The sequence below is a fragment of the Castor canadensis genome, chromosome 8 (genome assembly GCF_047511655.1).
Source record: "Castor canadensis chromosome 8, mCasCan1.hap1v2, whole genome shotgun sequence".
Lineage (NCBI taxonomy): Eukaryota > Metazoa > Chordata > Mammalia > Rodentia > Castoridae > Castor > Castor canadensis.
The window spans coordinates 126,552,650-126,567,924 of NC_133393.1; the positions used below are offsets into that span (position 1 = coordinate 126,552,650).

The 15,275-nt window shown below is 35.5% G+C and overlaps 1 protein-coding gene across 5 annotated transcripts in view; it reads left to right on the forward strand.

The window, feature by feature from the left end:
* Positions 1-15,275, forward strand: part of Tmtc3 (transmembrane O-mannosyltransferase targeting cadherins 3) — a 55,616-nt gene that overhangs the window by 371 nt on the left and 39,970 nt on the right. For 2 of the 5 annotated variants that reach the window (XM_074084080.1, XM_074084082.1), the window contains exons 2-4: positions 2,760-2,838; positions 6,787-7,003; positions 10,133-10,351. In XM_074084080.1, coding sequence (XP_073940181.1) covers positions 2,792-2,838; positions 6,787-7,003; positions 10,133-10,351 — 483 coding nt within the window. In that variant the 5' untranslated portion in view covers positions 2,760-2,791. Of the gene's footprint in view, positions 1-2,759; positions 2,839-3,536; positions 3,612-6,786; positions 7,004-10,132; positions 10,352-15,275 lie in introns of those variants that run through there. The other 3 variants (XM_020162339.2, XM_020162340.2, XM_074084083.1) reach the window with 2 other exon arrangements.

Here is a 15,275-nt window from a genome sequence, read left to right on the forward strand (position 1 = left end):
GTATAGTGCCTTAAGTAAGAAGGGGGTAAAGTTTGAGTCTGCTTTGATACCAGAATTCGTCTTGGGAGAGTGGAGTGGGGGCCGTCAAGTTCACGTCTTGGGGGCGAGGGAGGGATTGAGACGTCGCATCCTCGATCCCGCCCGCCCTGCCATGGCACCATTGCCTTGGCGGATTGAAGTCTGCTGGGAGCTGGTGTGGAGCGAAGTCTCTGAAAGGGAAGTCAGTGTTCGTCCTAGCCTAGCCCTGAGCGAGGTGGAGAGGGAAGGGCCTCATGATTCGCCAGCCCTGCTGCTTGGTGACCCAGGCTACTTTGAGAGAAAGCCTTCGTTGGCGTTTACCACTCTTGCTCAGGCAGGTTTTGCTCGTCCCACAGCTCTCAGCCATTCTGGAGAATGACACACCTAGCTTACTTTTTTAAGAAGCTGTAGACTTGAAATCAAATGATATTTCCAACTATCTGGGCCAGTGCCTTTCATCCTTTTCTTTTTTTAAGCCCATTTTTTCTTTTCTTTTTTTTTCCTTCTTTCTGTAATTCACGGATTTTCCTTTTTAAAAAAAAAAAAAACAGATTTCTTAGTAAACCACGCCTTTGGGTAAAACAAATAGCTCTAGCTCGTAGAAAAAATTTTAAAATACTAGTTTTTGAAATAGATTTAGAAGACATTCATTAGATGTGCTTACTCCTCTTGTGGGAAAGCTTATGTCCCAAATAAAGTTCGTTATTTAATTTCTTCATAACAATCCAGTGAAATGAGTGTTTACATTGTCCTCAGTTTTCATCAAAGTTACAAAATTGAGGGGCTGGCGGAGTGGTTTAAGTGGTAGAGTGCCTACTTAGCAAGTGTGAGGCCCTGAGTTCAAACCCCAGTACCAACAAAAAAAAAAAAACAGAAATTGAGGCTTGGAGAGGTTGAGTACTGTTTTCTGATTGAACACATGTGCTGTCCTGCCTTTTCAAGCATTCAGAAAACCAATATTTGTGAAGTATTCGCTTCTCAGCCTTGCTGTTTAATTAAATTTTGCATATTATAATTTTATAACTGTTTAAGAATTTTAATTATTTCATATTCAGTGTTTTCATAAGTTGCAGAGGATAACAAGAAATTTAATACTTTTTGAGCACATATGTTATACTGTTTTTTCATTACAATTTCTGTTATCTATCAATCTTCACAAGAGATGGTTTAATGTGACAGTTTTGTAAATAGTCTTGTTACAGGAACACTTGCCTGGACCTGCTTCCTTTCTTCCCTGGGCTTTTATGAACAGTTTTATATAGCCAAAACCACTTCATAAAAAAAACTTGCCTTGTATACTTACTATCTCAGTTCTTGGTTCCATTTTATATTCCTTAGATGTTACTTCTTTTTTGCTGACTTACAAGAAAACCAATGGTAGCATATTTTTTCACCGTCTAAAATGCGTAACTCTAAGAAATTTAATATCTAATGTTTATAGTAAACGTTTTGTTTTACTTTGCTTTCAGGGAGAGGAATTAGTATGTAACATACAGATGCTTGTCTTCCTTCACCATGAGGAGATGGGAAAGATTTGTAGGAGTCACTGTGAACAAAGAATTTGCAAGCTTTCAGGCCAAAGTTTTACAAACTTTATAATAGTAATAAAATACAATAGATTATCGTTATTGTAAAGACTATCAAAATGTTAATTGGGATGACATTTTTAATTTCCCAGGACACTTGGCTTGGAGGACTTCTCTTTCCAAGCTAAATATTCCAAATGTCAATAAAGTTTTCCTGTTCCACAATTGTACTGTTAGATTGTTACAAAAAATGAGCATTCAATATAATTTTGTTTAAGAAACTGGGTTTTATGTCTCTGTAATATAGCTCATGAGTGGTCTTCATTTGCCTCAGGCTTTTGTGTACATATGTAGTGAAATCTCATTTTTGTAAGCAAACATAAATCAGTCATCCCATCCGCTATAGACTATATGTATGTGTGCATATTCTTGTGTGCCTACAAAAAGTTAGAAATTCCTACAACTAACAACACCCATCTGTTACATTGTTCCATTAATGGTCCCCAATGAATTATGTCTCCCTGTATCTATGTACTGTGTAACCTTTCCTTCTCTTCAACCTCTATCTTGCAGGTGATTTGTGTACAGAACAACTGAGCTTATAACATGAATGAGGTCCAGCCCTCTCCTTTGTTTCATATTGTACTCTTCTGGCAAATCTTTTAAACATTCTGTTATTCTGGTTCTTTTATAACCACTCCCCTACATTAATTCTGGATTTTCATCTTGTTTGATAATAATTAAAAAAAAAAAAAAACTGGGCATGGCAGCACATGCCTGTGATCCCATTACTCAGGAGACTGAGGCAGGAGAATCGAGTTCAAGGCCAATCTGGACTACATAGCAAGTCTTGTCTCTAAGAAGTAAAAAATAGTTGTACCTTTTTGCATTTGCATTTGGACTTGCCCTCCTACAGTCCTGAAATTCCCATTTAAAAATCCCAGCCTAACCTGGGATGTGACTATAAGTATCAGAGATCAGCTTTCAAAGCTGAGACTCCTGCTCTCTAAACTATCCAGGCATGTCAAGCTACAGGATAACTGTAAGTACATACGTGACCCTAGGCACAACTAATAGAAGAGCCATACATAGGTATCAGATAAAGATCCTTATATCAAAGAAATTGACTTAAAAGACTATAGGACCTGCAACTCCAAATCAGGTGACAGAAAAGTCTGATGGCTGTAATACTAAAGCAAAATTTCTTCTTTTCAGGGGAACTTCAATTTTGCTTTTAAGTGATTCAAATGTTTGGATGCAGCCCACTCAGATTATGGAAGATTATTTCCTTTAAGTGAATTGATTATAGATGTTAACTACATGTACATAATACCTTCACACCAACACCTAGATTGAATGCTACTATAGCCTAGTCAAGTTGATACATAAAACTAACCATCACCATAGTCATCAATAGCAAACATTTTTCAGTGCCATACTGTCAATGAATATTAGCACTTGATAAATCTACTTGATGTTTCTTAAATCCCACACACAAACAGTTTATAAAGGGTCAATATAAGAATTTTTAAAGATCCCCAGAGAAGTATGAGAGAAAGGGAGAAAGTTTTAATTGTGGAACATGCTTAGGAACTCAGTTGTGGAGTTTCTGAGGTTCTGCCCCAAAGAGTCCCTGTGGGAGTAAAGACTAGAGAATGGGGTAATGGATGAAAGCTGCACTTAATGAAACAATCTGGATATTACAAGATTCCAAGAAGAGAGTAAGAGTCTTCTAATAAAAGAGGATGAAACAGAGATAAAGGAAATTTCTGGTGATTTTCCTCAGTGGTATGGGCTTTGTTTTGTTCTGTTTTTGTAGTGCTGAAAATTGAACCCAGTCTGTTCATGCTAGGCAAGCACTCTATACTGAACTACATTCTCAGCTCTTAGTGGGTGTTCATTCCTCAAAAAGCCTTCAAACACCCATGAGAATCTCATCATTGTTACTTGTTTTTCTTTTTTGGTGGTGCCGAGATTTGAACTCAGGGCCGCATGCTTGCTAGGCAGACACTCTACCATTGAGCCATTTTGCTGGCCTAGCATCTCATCTTTGAATACAATGTTCAAGTAAGCTAATTTTTGCTTTCTAGTCTTCCTACATTCCGCTCTAACACTGTAGTGTCAAAAACTGTTTAATAAGAATGTAAGGTACTATCTCTAGATGAAGAAAGAAAATAGATTATATCACATTCCATAAGAAGCAACTTCTCATTTGGATGAACTCAAACCACTTTTTTAAGTAACACATAACTCAAGACTAAACTCCCTTAATTGGTTACATTTAAAACTTGGTAAACTGTTTTAATTTAAAACTGCATTTATAATTTGAATGAGTTTTTATTAAAATATCTCAAATACCTAATTTAAGCAAAAGTTTCTCAATACAATCGTGTGATTTAATGGTGTGTATGCTTTCTGAGAAATGCATCATTAGATAATGTTATTGTTTGAACATCAGTGTACTTCCACAAACTAAAGCAGCTGTGTCACAGGCAATATAATCTTACAAGACCACCATTCTGTATGTAACTTGATATTGACTGAACCTTCATGTATTACATAACTACTTTAAATTTTATAAAGCTAATAAACGTAAAACTCGCAACTCCCAAGTCCTTATAAAATTTGCAATACTATTTATAAATGTAGCTGCATTTTTACCTTTCAAATAAAACTCCTAAGTCCAGTATTATTACATACTCAATAATTACATATTAAGCAAGAGTGTAATAGTTCTTCATTTTAGTTTGCTTAAATATATCAGGTGTTCTATTAGTTACATCTTCTTAGGACCATCATTCAGGAACTTTTTTGACCTGCTTCATTGTGGACTGGTTGATAGACCTGCTTACAATGCTATCATTCTAGAGATTTCCTTCATTGCTTCCTTATGCTTTGTTGTGGTTTTGATATGAAATGTCCCCAAAGTCTCGTGTGTTGAATGCTTGACCCCAGTACAGTGTTCATAGGTGGGACTTTTGGGTAGGGATTGGATCATAATAGCTCCGACTTAACGGACTAATCTATTGGTGGATTCATAATTGAATGCTATTGGGAGGCAGTGGAGCCTGATTAGAGGATATGAGTAGTTGAAGGGATGCCTTTGAAGGGTACAGCTTGTCCCTCGACCCTTCCCCTGTCTTCTTTCTGGATGCCATGAGATGAGTGTCTTTGCTCCACCTTATGCTCTCTGTCATGATCCCGAGCCTCACCACAGGCCCAGAAACAATGGAGCCAAGTGACCATGGACTAAAACCTCTGAAACTGTGAGCCAAAATAAATCTTCCCAACCTGATGTTGTTTCTTCAGGTATTTTGTCACAACAACAAAAAGTGATCAATAAGAAAATTAGTCCCGAGAAGTGTAGTCTTTGGTGTGACACAACCTTGTAGTTCAGAAGCCTTTGGAACTGGTTTGCAGGAGGAGTTTGGAAAGGTTTGGAGAAGCAGACTACAGAAAGCCTAGAATGTTGTAAATAGAGCTTAATGAGCAATTCTGGTAGGAGTTTTGGAAGTCCAGAGTGCTGATAGAAATTCAAACAGTAAAGATGGCAATGAGATTGTAGATAGTAACAAGGACTTTGTTGGAAATTGGACTAGAGGCCATTCATGTTAGATTGTGACAAAGAACTTGTCTGCCTATGCTTTGTCCATGCCCTAAGACTATGTGGGAAGCTGAGTTTAAAAGTGAGGAATTAATAATTCTGGTGGGAGACTTTTCACAGAGACCAGCATTCAGGTTTGCATGGACACTGATGATAGCTTTCGGCCAAATTTACTGTGAGAATTAAGGGCAAAAAGTAGGAAACAAATACTTAAAAGCTCACAATTTAACTAGAAAAGGAACATTCTCAAAGTTGAAACCAAGGAAGGTGTGATTGCTGAAGAGTGCGATTAAAAATAAACCACTTTGCACCAGGACCTTAGGAAAGATTCCTAGAGGGCATCACAGGAATTGGCCAGGCCTCATCCCTCCAGGGCTCAAGAGGAGCTCTAAAGGTATAAGGGAGTAAACTCATTTGACAGACTGCTTTGAGGAGAGATCTGTCCTGCTACCACAAGACTACCTAGAGAAGTCACTAGACTAAAATCAAGATATCAGTAGAACTCCCTTCCTTTTAGAGGCTCTAATGAAGAATCTGGATTTTTTTTTTTTTTTTTTTTTTTTTTTTTTGCCTCTTGTAACCTTTAGAGGATATACTCATTCCTTTGTGGCCCCTTGCCAGAAGTCTACCATCTCTGCTTTTCTAAGTTTTCTACTTTTTTCTTCACTTGTTAGGACTCATTTTGTTGAATTTGGCCTGCTCAGGTAATCCAGGTTAATGTCTTGATTTCAAAATTCTTCTGGCGGGACCTTCATACCTATAAAGTCATGTTTGCCAACTAATGGCGTGTTTACAGGTCGAGGAAATTTTGACATGAACAGTTTTGTGTAACTGTTATTCTGTTTTTCGCAAGTGATAACACTAGTGACAATACTCAGAATTGAAAATGATCCCAGGTTTTTTTTTTGTGTGTGTGTGTAATTTCTAAATTCATTGTTGGGCTGATGTTTTTATCTTTTTTTGCTGTCCTCCAGTTAATATAGGTCTTCCTACACTAAACCATTTTCTCATTGAATCTTTTCCAAAGCCAAGCTAAGAAATAAATCAGAACATTGGGGAATAGTAGGACTAAAGTTAACTAGTTAGTATATAGGTACACTAAAAGTTTTTGAGAAAAATATTTTGTGGAACTTTTGATAAAACTAAACAAAGCTATAGAACATCTGATTTAGATTGGCTTTAAAATATATAAAGTACTAAAATACAAGCTCCATCAACATTTTGGAAAACTCATGCTCAGTGTATTTGTTTTCCCACAAAGTTCATTTAGACAGTACTGAAGCACATAATACTAGTTATTCAGAGTTGTTTTGCTTTGTTTATATATCTGTTCCCCAGATGTAGCATGGCCTTTGACAATTGGTAAGAATTTCACTGTCTAATTAGCTAGAGACATAGGTCCTAAGATTAAGTGGCATGACAAAGGACTGAAAAGTGTGAAAACAGACATGAACAAACAATTTTGTCTTAAGTTAGAAATACAGAGAGGTAGTCAACTAATACTTCTTAGAGAAGCTTTGAGCTGAGCCTTTCTCTGGAAACATTAACATACAATATTATGCTTATTATTCATCTTCTAAAAAAATATGTTGCTTATTTCATTTTATCTTCTATGGTTTTGTTTGTTTGTTTCCATAGTTTTTGTCTACAAGTGCTTGTAGGAAATATGGCTGATATTAACCTCAAAGAAGTAACCTTAATAGTAGGTGTAATTACTGCCTGCTATTGGAACAGCCTCTTCTGTGGTTTTGTTTTTGATGATGTTTCAGCAATACTGGATAATAAAGACCTGCATCCATCTACACCTTTAAAAGCATTATTTCAAAATGACTTCTGGGGAACCCCTATGTCTGAGGTAAGTAATTACTTATTGTGTGAGACATAACTTATTTGTAATAAATTAGACAAAAACTTAAATGTGTTATTAATTTTAAAGCAGTACTTGATTTTCTGACTGTACCTTCACTTACTTTTAAAAACGCAGTATGTGTCTATGAAAACAACATTGTAGGAAGCACAACAGGTATAGTGCAAGCCAGTTTTTTGCTAACTGATTGTTTCTTTTTTCTGTCTTGTGAGTCAGCCAAAAGAGATGACTGTGATATATTTAACCATTTTTAAATATAGTAACTTTAATATAAATAGAATAGACTTTAGGGATAAAAATAATGAGTACACAGATTGCCAGTTTCTCTTTGGTAATCAAAAAGTTTACTAAAAATATAAAGTCATGTTGAAGACCATGATTAAACTGTTTAAGATTAAACCCTTGTGAGCTTGGAGTCATATAGATTGGGTTCTAATGTTAGTCCTATCATATATTAGCTGTATGAAATGAAAATAGGGGGAAATTAAACTTACTCTCCTGTACCTCTGCTCTTGATCCCAAGACTCTTAGAAGCATGTGTCCATTTGAACTGAAAGTTTAGCTTACCAGAATAAAGAACTCATAAAAGTTAGCATATTGTGATGTCAGTGCTTTTGCTTAACTTCACAGATTGAAATGATTTTTTTTCAGAGCATCCATAAGCAAAGAAAAAGACATATTAATATTCTCAGGCAGAATGGATAAACAAACTAGAATAGCAGTTTATTTATAGTGAAGAGTATAGGTTCCTGGTATTTTTCAATGGGTAGTTTTTTTTTCATAAGCAAATGTCACTAAGACTAGGGAAAAATTGTTTTAAGTAGTTTTTAGCTGTCATAAGGCTTCACAATAAGCCTGGAAGTAGCACATTCAAATAGCTAATGGTTGGTGTGTCAACTAATAATAACCTGAGTGAGTGTGTGTGTGTCTTGTAAAGATTTTTCTGCCAAATTAAGAACATGGGACTTAGGTCATTCTGCTAAGCAATACAAATACTGCCACAGGAGAGGTCTTTGAACTCCTGTTGGCTTCTCTCAGTGTTCATCTTTTCAGTAGGCCCATTCTGTAGATAATATAATACTCTGTTTATTGATAGTTCAGTGGATCACAATCCTGACTTCACAGTAGAATCTGTCTGGGGCATTTTAAAAATCATTACTAAAGTTTTGTACCAAACTGACACCACTGGGGTGTGTACGTCAGTATTTTTTGCCTGGTTTGGTTGTGTAGATATGAGGAGGTTTGTTGTTTTTGTGGAGGAATTCTTTGGGCTGTGAAGGGTGCTTTTTATGTTGTCCAAGTGATTCTGTGGTGCAGGCACAGCTAAGAACCACTGAGCTATAATGAGACACACTGCCAGTAAAAGTACCTATAAAGTACCTTGCATTAAGGAAACCTGTGCAGAAGTTTTTTTTTTTTTGCCATTCCTATACTGAGGAGCAGGAAACTATTTATTCATGCTTATTTCTATTGCCAACTAATATGAGTAATTAATGTTTTTCCTTAATATTCCCAAATGCAATAATGATCTGAATTATTTTATTCATAATGGACTAGATGTTTTACTATATTTTCACAGAGTACATATGATATCTAAAAAGCTGATGGTTATCTTCCACAGTGGATTCTTAAATGTCTAACAGTTATGAAAATTATTAGTTATGTTAATAATCAGTCTTCCTTTTATTTGGTCATTACCTATGCCATTTGTGCATCTAATAGAAACAACCAAGCAATTGTGTGTACTGCAATTTAAGATATACGTTTCCTCTACTTTCTGATTTCATTCTTTCACTTGCCAAATATATTCCAGTGGAGCCACAGAAACACCTCAAAGTGTTACTAACATCTTTTTCTGCTTTCTGGTACAAATCATGTCAGTTCAATACAGTACCTTAAAAATGGTATTATACCATGCATGGTGGTACACACTTGTAATCCTAGCACTGTGGATGCTGAAGCAGCAGGATCATGAGTTCAAAGCCAGCATAGGCCACATGGAAGACCTTGTCTCCAAAAAACAAATAGTTTTATATTCAGAGACAAAAATTAGGAATTAGCCAAGCAGGGAAAAGCATTCTAAATAGATGACATATCATAGTATTTTCAAACTGATTTGTTCTAAAATCTACTTTGATTTTGTCTCTGAGTAAAATGTATTTCTGAGTCTTGGCATGGTGGAACACACCTGTAATCCCATCAACTAAAAATGTAGAGATTAGGAAGATTGTAGTTTGAAGCCAATCTGGGCAAAAAGTTAGCAAGACCCCCATCTCAACACATAAGCTGGGCATGATGTATATAACTGTAATCCCAGATACATGGTGGTTATGGGTAGGAGGAGCTTGGGTCCAAGGTCTGTCCTGGGCAAAAAGTGTGAAACACTTTCCAAATGAAAACTAAAGCCAAAAGAGCTGCAAGCATATCTGCCTAGCAAGTGCAAGATCCTGATGTCAAATCCTAGTACTACACACACACACAAGAATATATAGAGATACATTTTTTCTGATCAAATATAACTTCTAATTTATTAACAAATTCTATATTGCACATAAAATTTGATTTATTGCCAACAGAAAATACCACACAAAGGTTTTTTCTCTTGTACTCTAAAAAGTTTTTACTCTTTTATCCCTCTGTAATATTAAGTGATTTTTAGTTTACAATATTTATGTGTTGGGGAGGCATTTTTTATAAAACCAACTAGAAAGTACTTTTTTGAATCACCACTATTTGAACTAAACTGATAGGAATTCTGTTCTTCTAGTTCCTTTTGAAGCTAGCAGTTATATAACCTTTGGCATTGGTCATGGATAGGAAATGGGCTTTGGGAAGAATCTGGTGCTCCAACTTGACCAACATCACCATCATTTTACCTTTTTGAAAAATCCTTAAGTATACAGATTGAAATATAAAAGGAATTGATAGTCAAAATTCCCTTCCTCTACTATTAGTTTTCTGACTACCATATACTGGAAGGAAATTGCCTTGTTTTTGCACTAAGGTAAAAGAAAAACACAGCTTATAAAACTATGTTTTATTTGTGTCACTTTGGGGGCATCTATTATCTTAATAGTAGAAGCAATGACAAGTTTTTGTTCCTTTTTTTCTGTTTAGGAGAGAAGCCACAAGTCTTACCGACCCTTAACAGTACTGACATTTCGCTTGAATTATCTATTTAGTGAACTAAAACCAATGTCATACCATCTTCTAAATATGGTTTTTCATGCTATGGTCAGTGCAATATTTCTCAAAGTCTGTAAACTTTTTCTGGACAACAAGAGCAGTGTGATTGCTGCTGTGCTTTTTGCAGTGCATCCAATACATACAGAAGCAGTAAGTAAAACTCTAAATGGACTTACTAGATTTTTTATTAATGCTAAACAGACATCATAATAGTATATATTTTTAAGAAAAAAGCTAGCCATGATTTTAACCCAAATATTTGAAGAGTCTTAAACATTAGTACATAAGTTTACTTCCTCATGCACAAAGTCTAACTTTCCTAGTGCTTAAAAATTTTAAATTGAAAATAGTTTCTGAAACATAACGTTTACTCATTCAAGATTATAAAATATATGTAGTGTATTAAATTTAGTAATATAAAATACAAATAAACATAGTTCTTTGCTAATTGTCTTTTATCAGTACAGATTTCAAATATTGTCAATTCATCATTGTGTTTCCAAGGGTAGAAAATAGTCAATAAGGTAAATTTAAGGAAAAAAAAGGAAAGTCTATGCAACTGTGAACATAATTCCTAACCATGATACTCAGTAGTTTCATATTGTCTGCTGTCACAAATTGAAAGCTATCTCTGCCATTGACAATATATTCATCTGTCCCTTACTGTGAAGATGCACCCAAAATGTTATTTTTCTTGGTATCCTTGAAACTACAAAATTGCCTTTCACCAAGAGCTGGGAGTACCCTGTTCACTTGCTTTGTTAAAAGCTTTCCTTTATAAGCAAAATTGTGTTTAGGAGGAGAACTGTGTCCTTTTCTGCGATCTTGAACCATATGGTATCTAGCTAAAGGAATTTTCCATACACATACAAAAATGCTTTAAAGGGAAAGCTTTGGAAACTATATTTAAGAATCTTTAAAGGAACTTTTAAAAAGTTATCTATTTTTGGCTAGCAGTTTATTATACATATCTTACTGAATTTATGCCTTTAAAACACTCTTTTTAAGAAAATAGGTAATAAGTGCTGGGTTTTTAGAACTCTTCTGGATATATTATAATTTTTTACAACTCTCCTAGATATATTATGATTATAATGTTATTAAGTGAAGCTAGGTAAAAATACACAACACAAGGGAAAAGAAGAAAACAGATAACCAGTTCAAGACCCCAACAAAACAAAGATAAACTAAGTAAAGGAACCCAATGAATCCCACAAGAACACTCTGAAAGAAGGAATCCTGCAAGTAACCACTGAGAATTTCATGGAGATGTTACTAGACATGGTCAACCAAAACATACAGGAGATGTTCAAGAAATTCCAAGACAAAAATAAAGAATATGAGAAAAAACAAAAACAAATGAGTGAACTCATACTAGCTCTAAATAAATGCCAAAGTGAAATACAGAAATAAATGAATTAAGGACGAATATTGACAATATTAAAGAGGAAGTGACCCAGATATGGAAAACCTCAGAAAAAAGAATGAAACGGAAATACGAAACACATGGAAGGCCACTCCAGCACACTAAAACAAGCAGAAGACAGAATCTCAGAACTTGAAGATGAAATGGAAATTAAAGGAAGAAATGAAGAGCTATTAGTCAACTCAAGACCTGTGAAGGAATATGCAAGAACTCACCAACTCCATCAAAAGACCAAACCTGAGACTCATGGGCATTGAAGAAGGAGAAGAGGTGCAATGAAAAGGAGTTTGTAATATATTCAACAAAATAATAGCAGAAAATTTCCCAAATCTAGAGAAAACTATGCCAGTTCAGGTACAGGAAGCCTCCAGGACACCAAAGAAACTTGACCAAAATAGAACTACCCTACGACATATTATCATTAAAACAGCAAGCACAGAGAATAGAGAAAGAATATTGAAGGCTGTAATAGAGAAAAAACAAATAACATACAAAGGTAAACCCATCAAAATCACAGCAGGTTTCTCAACAGAAACCTTAAAACCAAGAGGGGCATGGAGTGAGGTATTCTGAACACTAAATGAAAATACCTTCAACCCTAGGATACTCTATCCAGCAAAACTGTCATTCAGAATAGATGAAGCAATAAAATTCTTCCATGATCAGTACAAACTAAAACAATATATGACCACCAAGCTACCACTATAAAAGATTCTTCAAGGAATTCTGCACACAGAAAATGAAAGCAAACAAAACCATGGGAGGACAGGCAGTACCAAACCACAGGAGAAGAAAAGGCAAGAAAGTAGTAACGTTGATACAGCTGCACACAATCAAACCCTTAAACAACAAACAACTAAATGACAGGAATCACCACATACCTATCGATACTAACACTGAATGTTAATGGACTTAATCCCCCCATCAAAAGACACTGTTTGGCAAACTGGATTAAAAAGGAAGATCCAGCAATCTGTTGCTTACAGGACACCCATCTCATCAACAGAAACAAGCACTGGCTTAGGGTAAAAGGCTGGAAGAAGATTTATCAAGTCAGTGGCCCCCAAAAACAGGCAAGAGTAGCAAGACTTATCTTGGGACAAAGTAGACTTCAAACTTACATTGATCAAATGAGGTAAAGAAGGACACTCCATACTAATAAAAGGAGAAATACACCAAAAGGAAATAACAGTTAACCTATATGCACTCAACATCAATGCACCCAAATTCATCAAACATACTCTGAAGGACTTAAAAACATATATAGACTCAACCAAAGTGGTAGTGGGAGACTTTAATACGCCCTATCACCAATAGATAGATCATCCAAACAAAAGATAAATGAAGAAATTTAGAGCTAAATCACACCATAGATCAAATAGACCTAGCTGATGTCTACAGAATATTTCATCCAACTTATGCACAATATACATTCTTCTCAGCAGCCCATGGAACCTTCTCCAAAATTGATCATATCTTAGGGCACAAAGCAAACCTCACCAATATAAGAAAATAGAAGTCAACCCATGCATTCTATCTGATCACAATGCATTAAAATAGAACTCAACAAAAACAACAGTAACAAAACATGCAAACAACTGGAAGCTGAACAACACATTGCTCAATGATCAATGGATCATTGATGAAATAAAAAAGGAAATTAAAATGTTCTTGGAAGTTAATGAAAATGAAAGCACAACCTACCGGAACCTATGGGACACAGCAAAGGCAGTGCTAAGAGGGAAGTTTATAGCCATGAATGCCTATATTAAAAGGACAGAAAGGTCTCAAATTAGTGACCTAATGCTACATCTCAAAATCCTAGAAAAACAAGAACAAGCAAATCCCAAAACAAGCAGAAGGAGAAAATAAGGGCTGAAATCAATGAAATAGAAACAAACAAGCAAAAAATAACCCATAAGACATGGTTCTTTGAAAAAATAAATAAGATTGACAGACCCCTGGCAAGCCTGACTAAAAATGAGGAGAGAAAAAACCCAAATCAGTAAAATCAAAAGTGCAAAAGGGGAGATAACAACAAACACCATGGGAATCCAGGAAATCATCAGAGACTACTTTGAGAACCTATATTCTAATAAATTTGAAAATCTTGAAGAAATGGACAAATTTCTAGATACTTATGACCATCCAAAATTTACCCAAGAGGATATTTATCACCTGAATAGATCTATAACACAAAATGAAATTGAAGCAGCAATAGAGTTTCCCAAAAAAGAAAAGTGCAGGACCTGATGGATTCTCTGCTAGATTCTTCCAGACCTTTAAAGAAGAACTAATATCAACTCTCCTTAAACTGTTCCACAAAACAGAAAGGGAAGGAACACTGCCTAACTCATTTTATGAAGCCTTTATTATACTCATCCCCAAACCTGACAAAGACACCTCCATAAAGGATAACTATAGGCCAGTCTCCTTACTGAAAAACGATGCAGAAATCCTCAATAAAATAATGGGAAACCGAATCCAAGAACACATCAGAAAGATCATTCACCACGACCTAGTCGGCTTGATCTCAGTGATGCACGGGTGGTTCAACATATGCAAATCTATAAATGTAATACAGCACATTAGTAGAAGCAAAGACAAAAACCACTTGATCATGTCACTAGATGCAGAAAAAGCCTTCAACAAGATCCAACACTGCTTCATGATAAAAGCTCTAAGAAAACTAGGAATAGAAAGAAAGTACCTCAACATTGTAAAGGCTATATATATGACAAACCTATAGCCAGCATCATACTTCATGGTGAGAATTGAAACCATTTCCCCTAAAATCAGGAACGAGACAAGGGTGCCCACTATCCCCACTCCTATTCGACATAGTCCTGGAATTCCTAGCCAGAGCAATTAGGCAAGAAGAAGAAATAAAAGGAATACAAATCAGTAAAGAAACTGTCAAAATATCTCTGTTTGTAGTCAATATGATTTATACCTTAAAGACCCAAAAAATACCCAAAAACTCCTAGACACCATAAACAACTACAGCGAGGTGGCAGGATACAAAATTAACTTACAAAAATCATTAGCTTTTCTATATACCAATAATGAACAAACTGAGAAAGAATATATGGAAACAATTCCATTTACAAAAGCCTCAAAACAATCAAATACCTAGGAGTAAACTTAACAAAGGATGTAGATGACCTCTACAAGGAGAAATACAAACCCTGAAGAAAGAGATTGAGTAAAACTACAGAGGTTGGAGAGATATCCTGTGCTCATGGATTGGTAGAATCAACTTAGCAAAAATGGTATACTACCAAAAGCAATCTACATATTCAATGCAATTCCCATCAAAATCCCAATGACATTCGTCACCAATTGAAAAATCTACCCTAAAGTTCATTTGGAAACACAAGAGACTGTGAATAGCCAAGGCAATACTCAGCAAAAAGAGTATGTTGGAGGTATCACAATACCTGACTTCAAACTATATTACAAAGCAATAGCAATAAAAGCGCATGGTACTGGCACAAAAATAGTCATGAAAACCAGTGGAACAGAATAGAGGACCCAGATATGAATCCACACAGCTGTGTCCACCTTATTTTTGACAAAGGTGCCACAAATATATGATGTAGAAAAGACAATCTCTTCAACAAATGTTGCTGGGAAAAGTGGTTATCT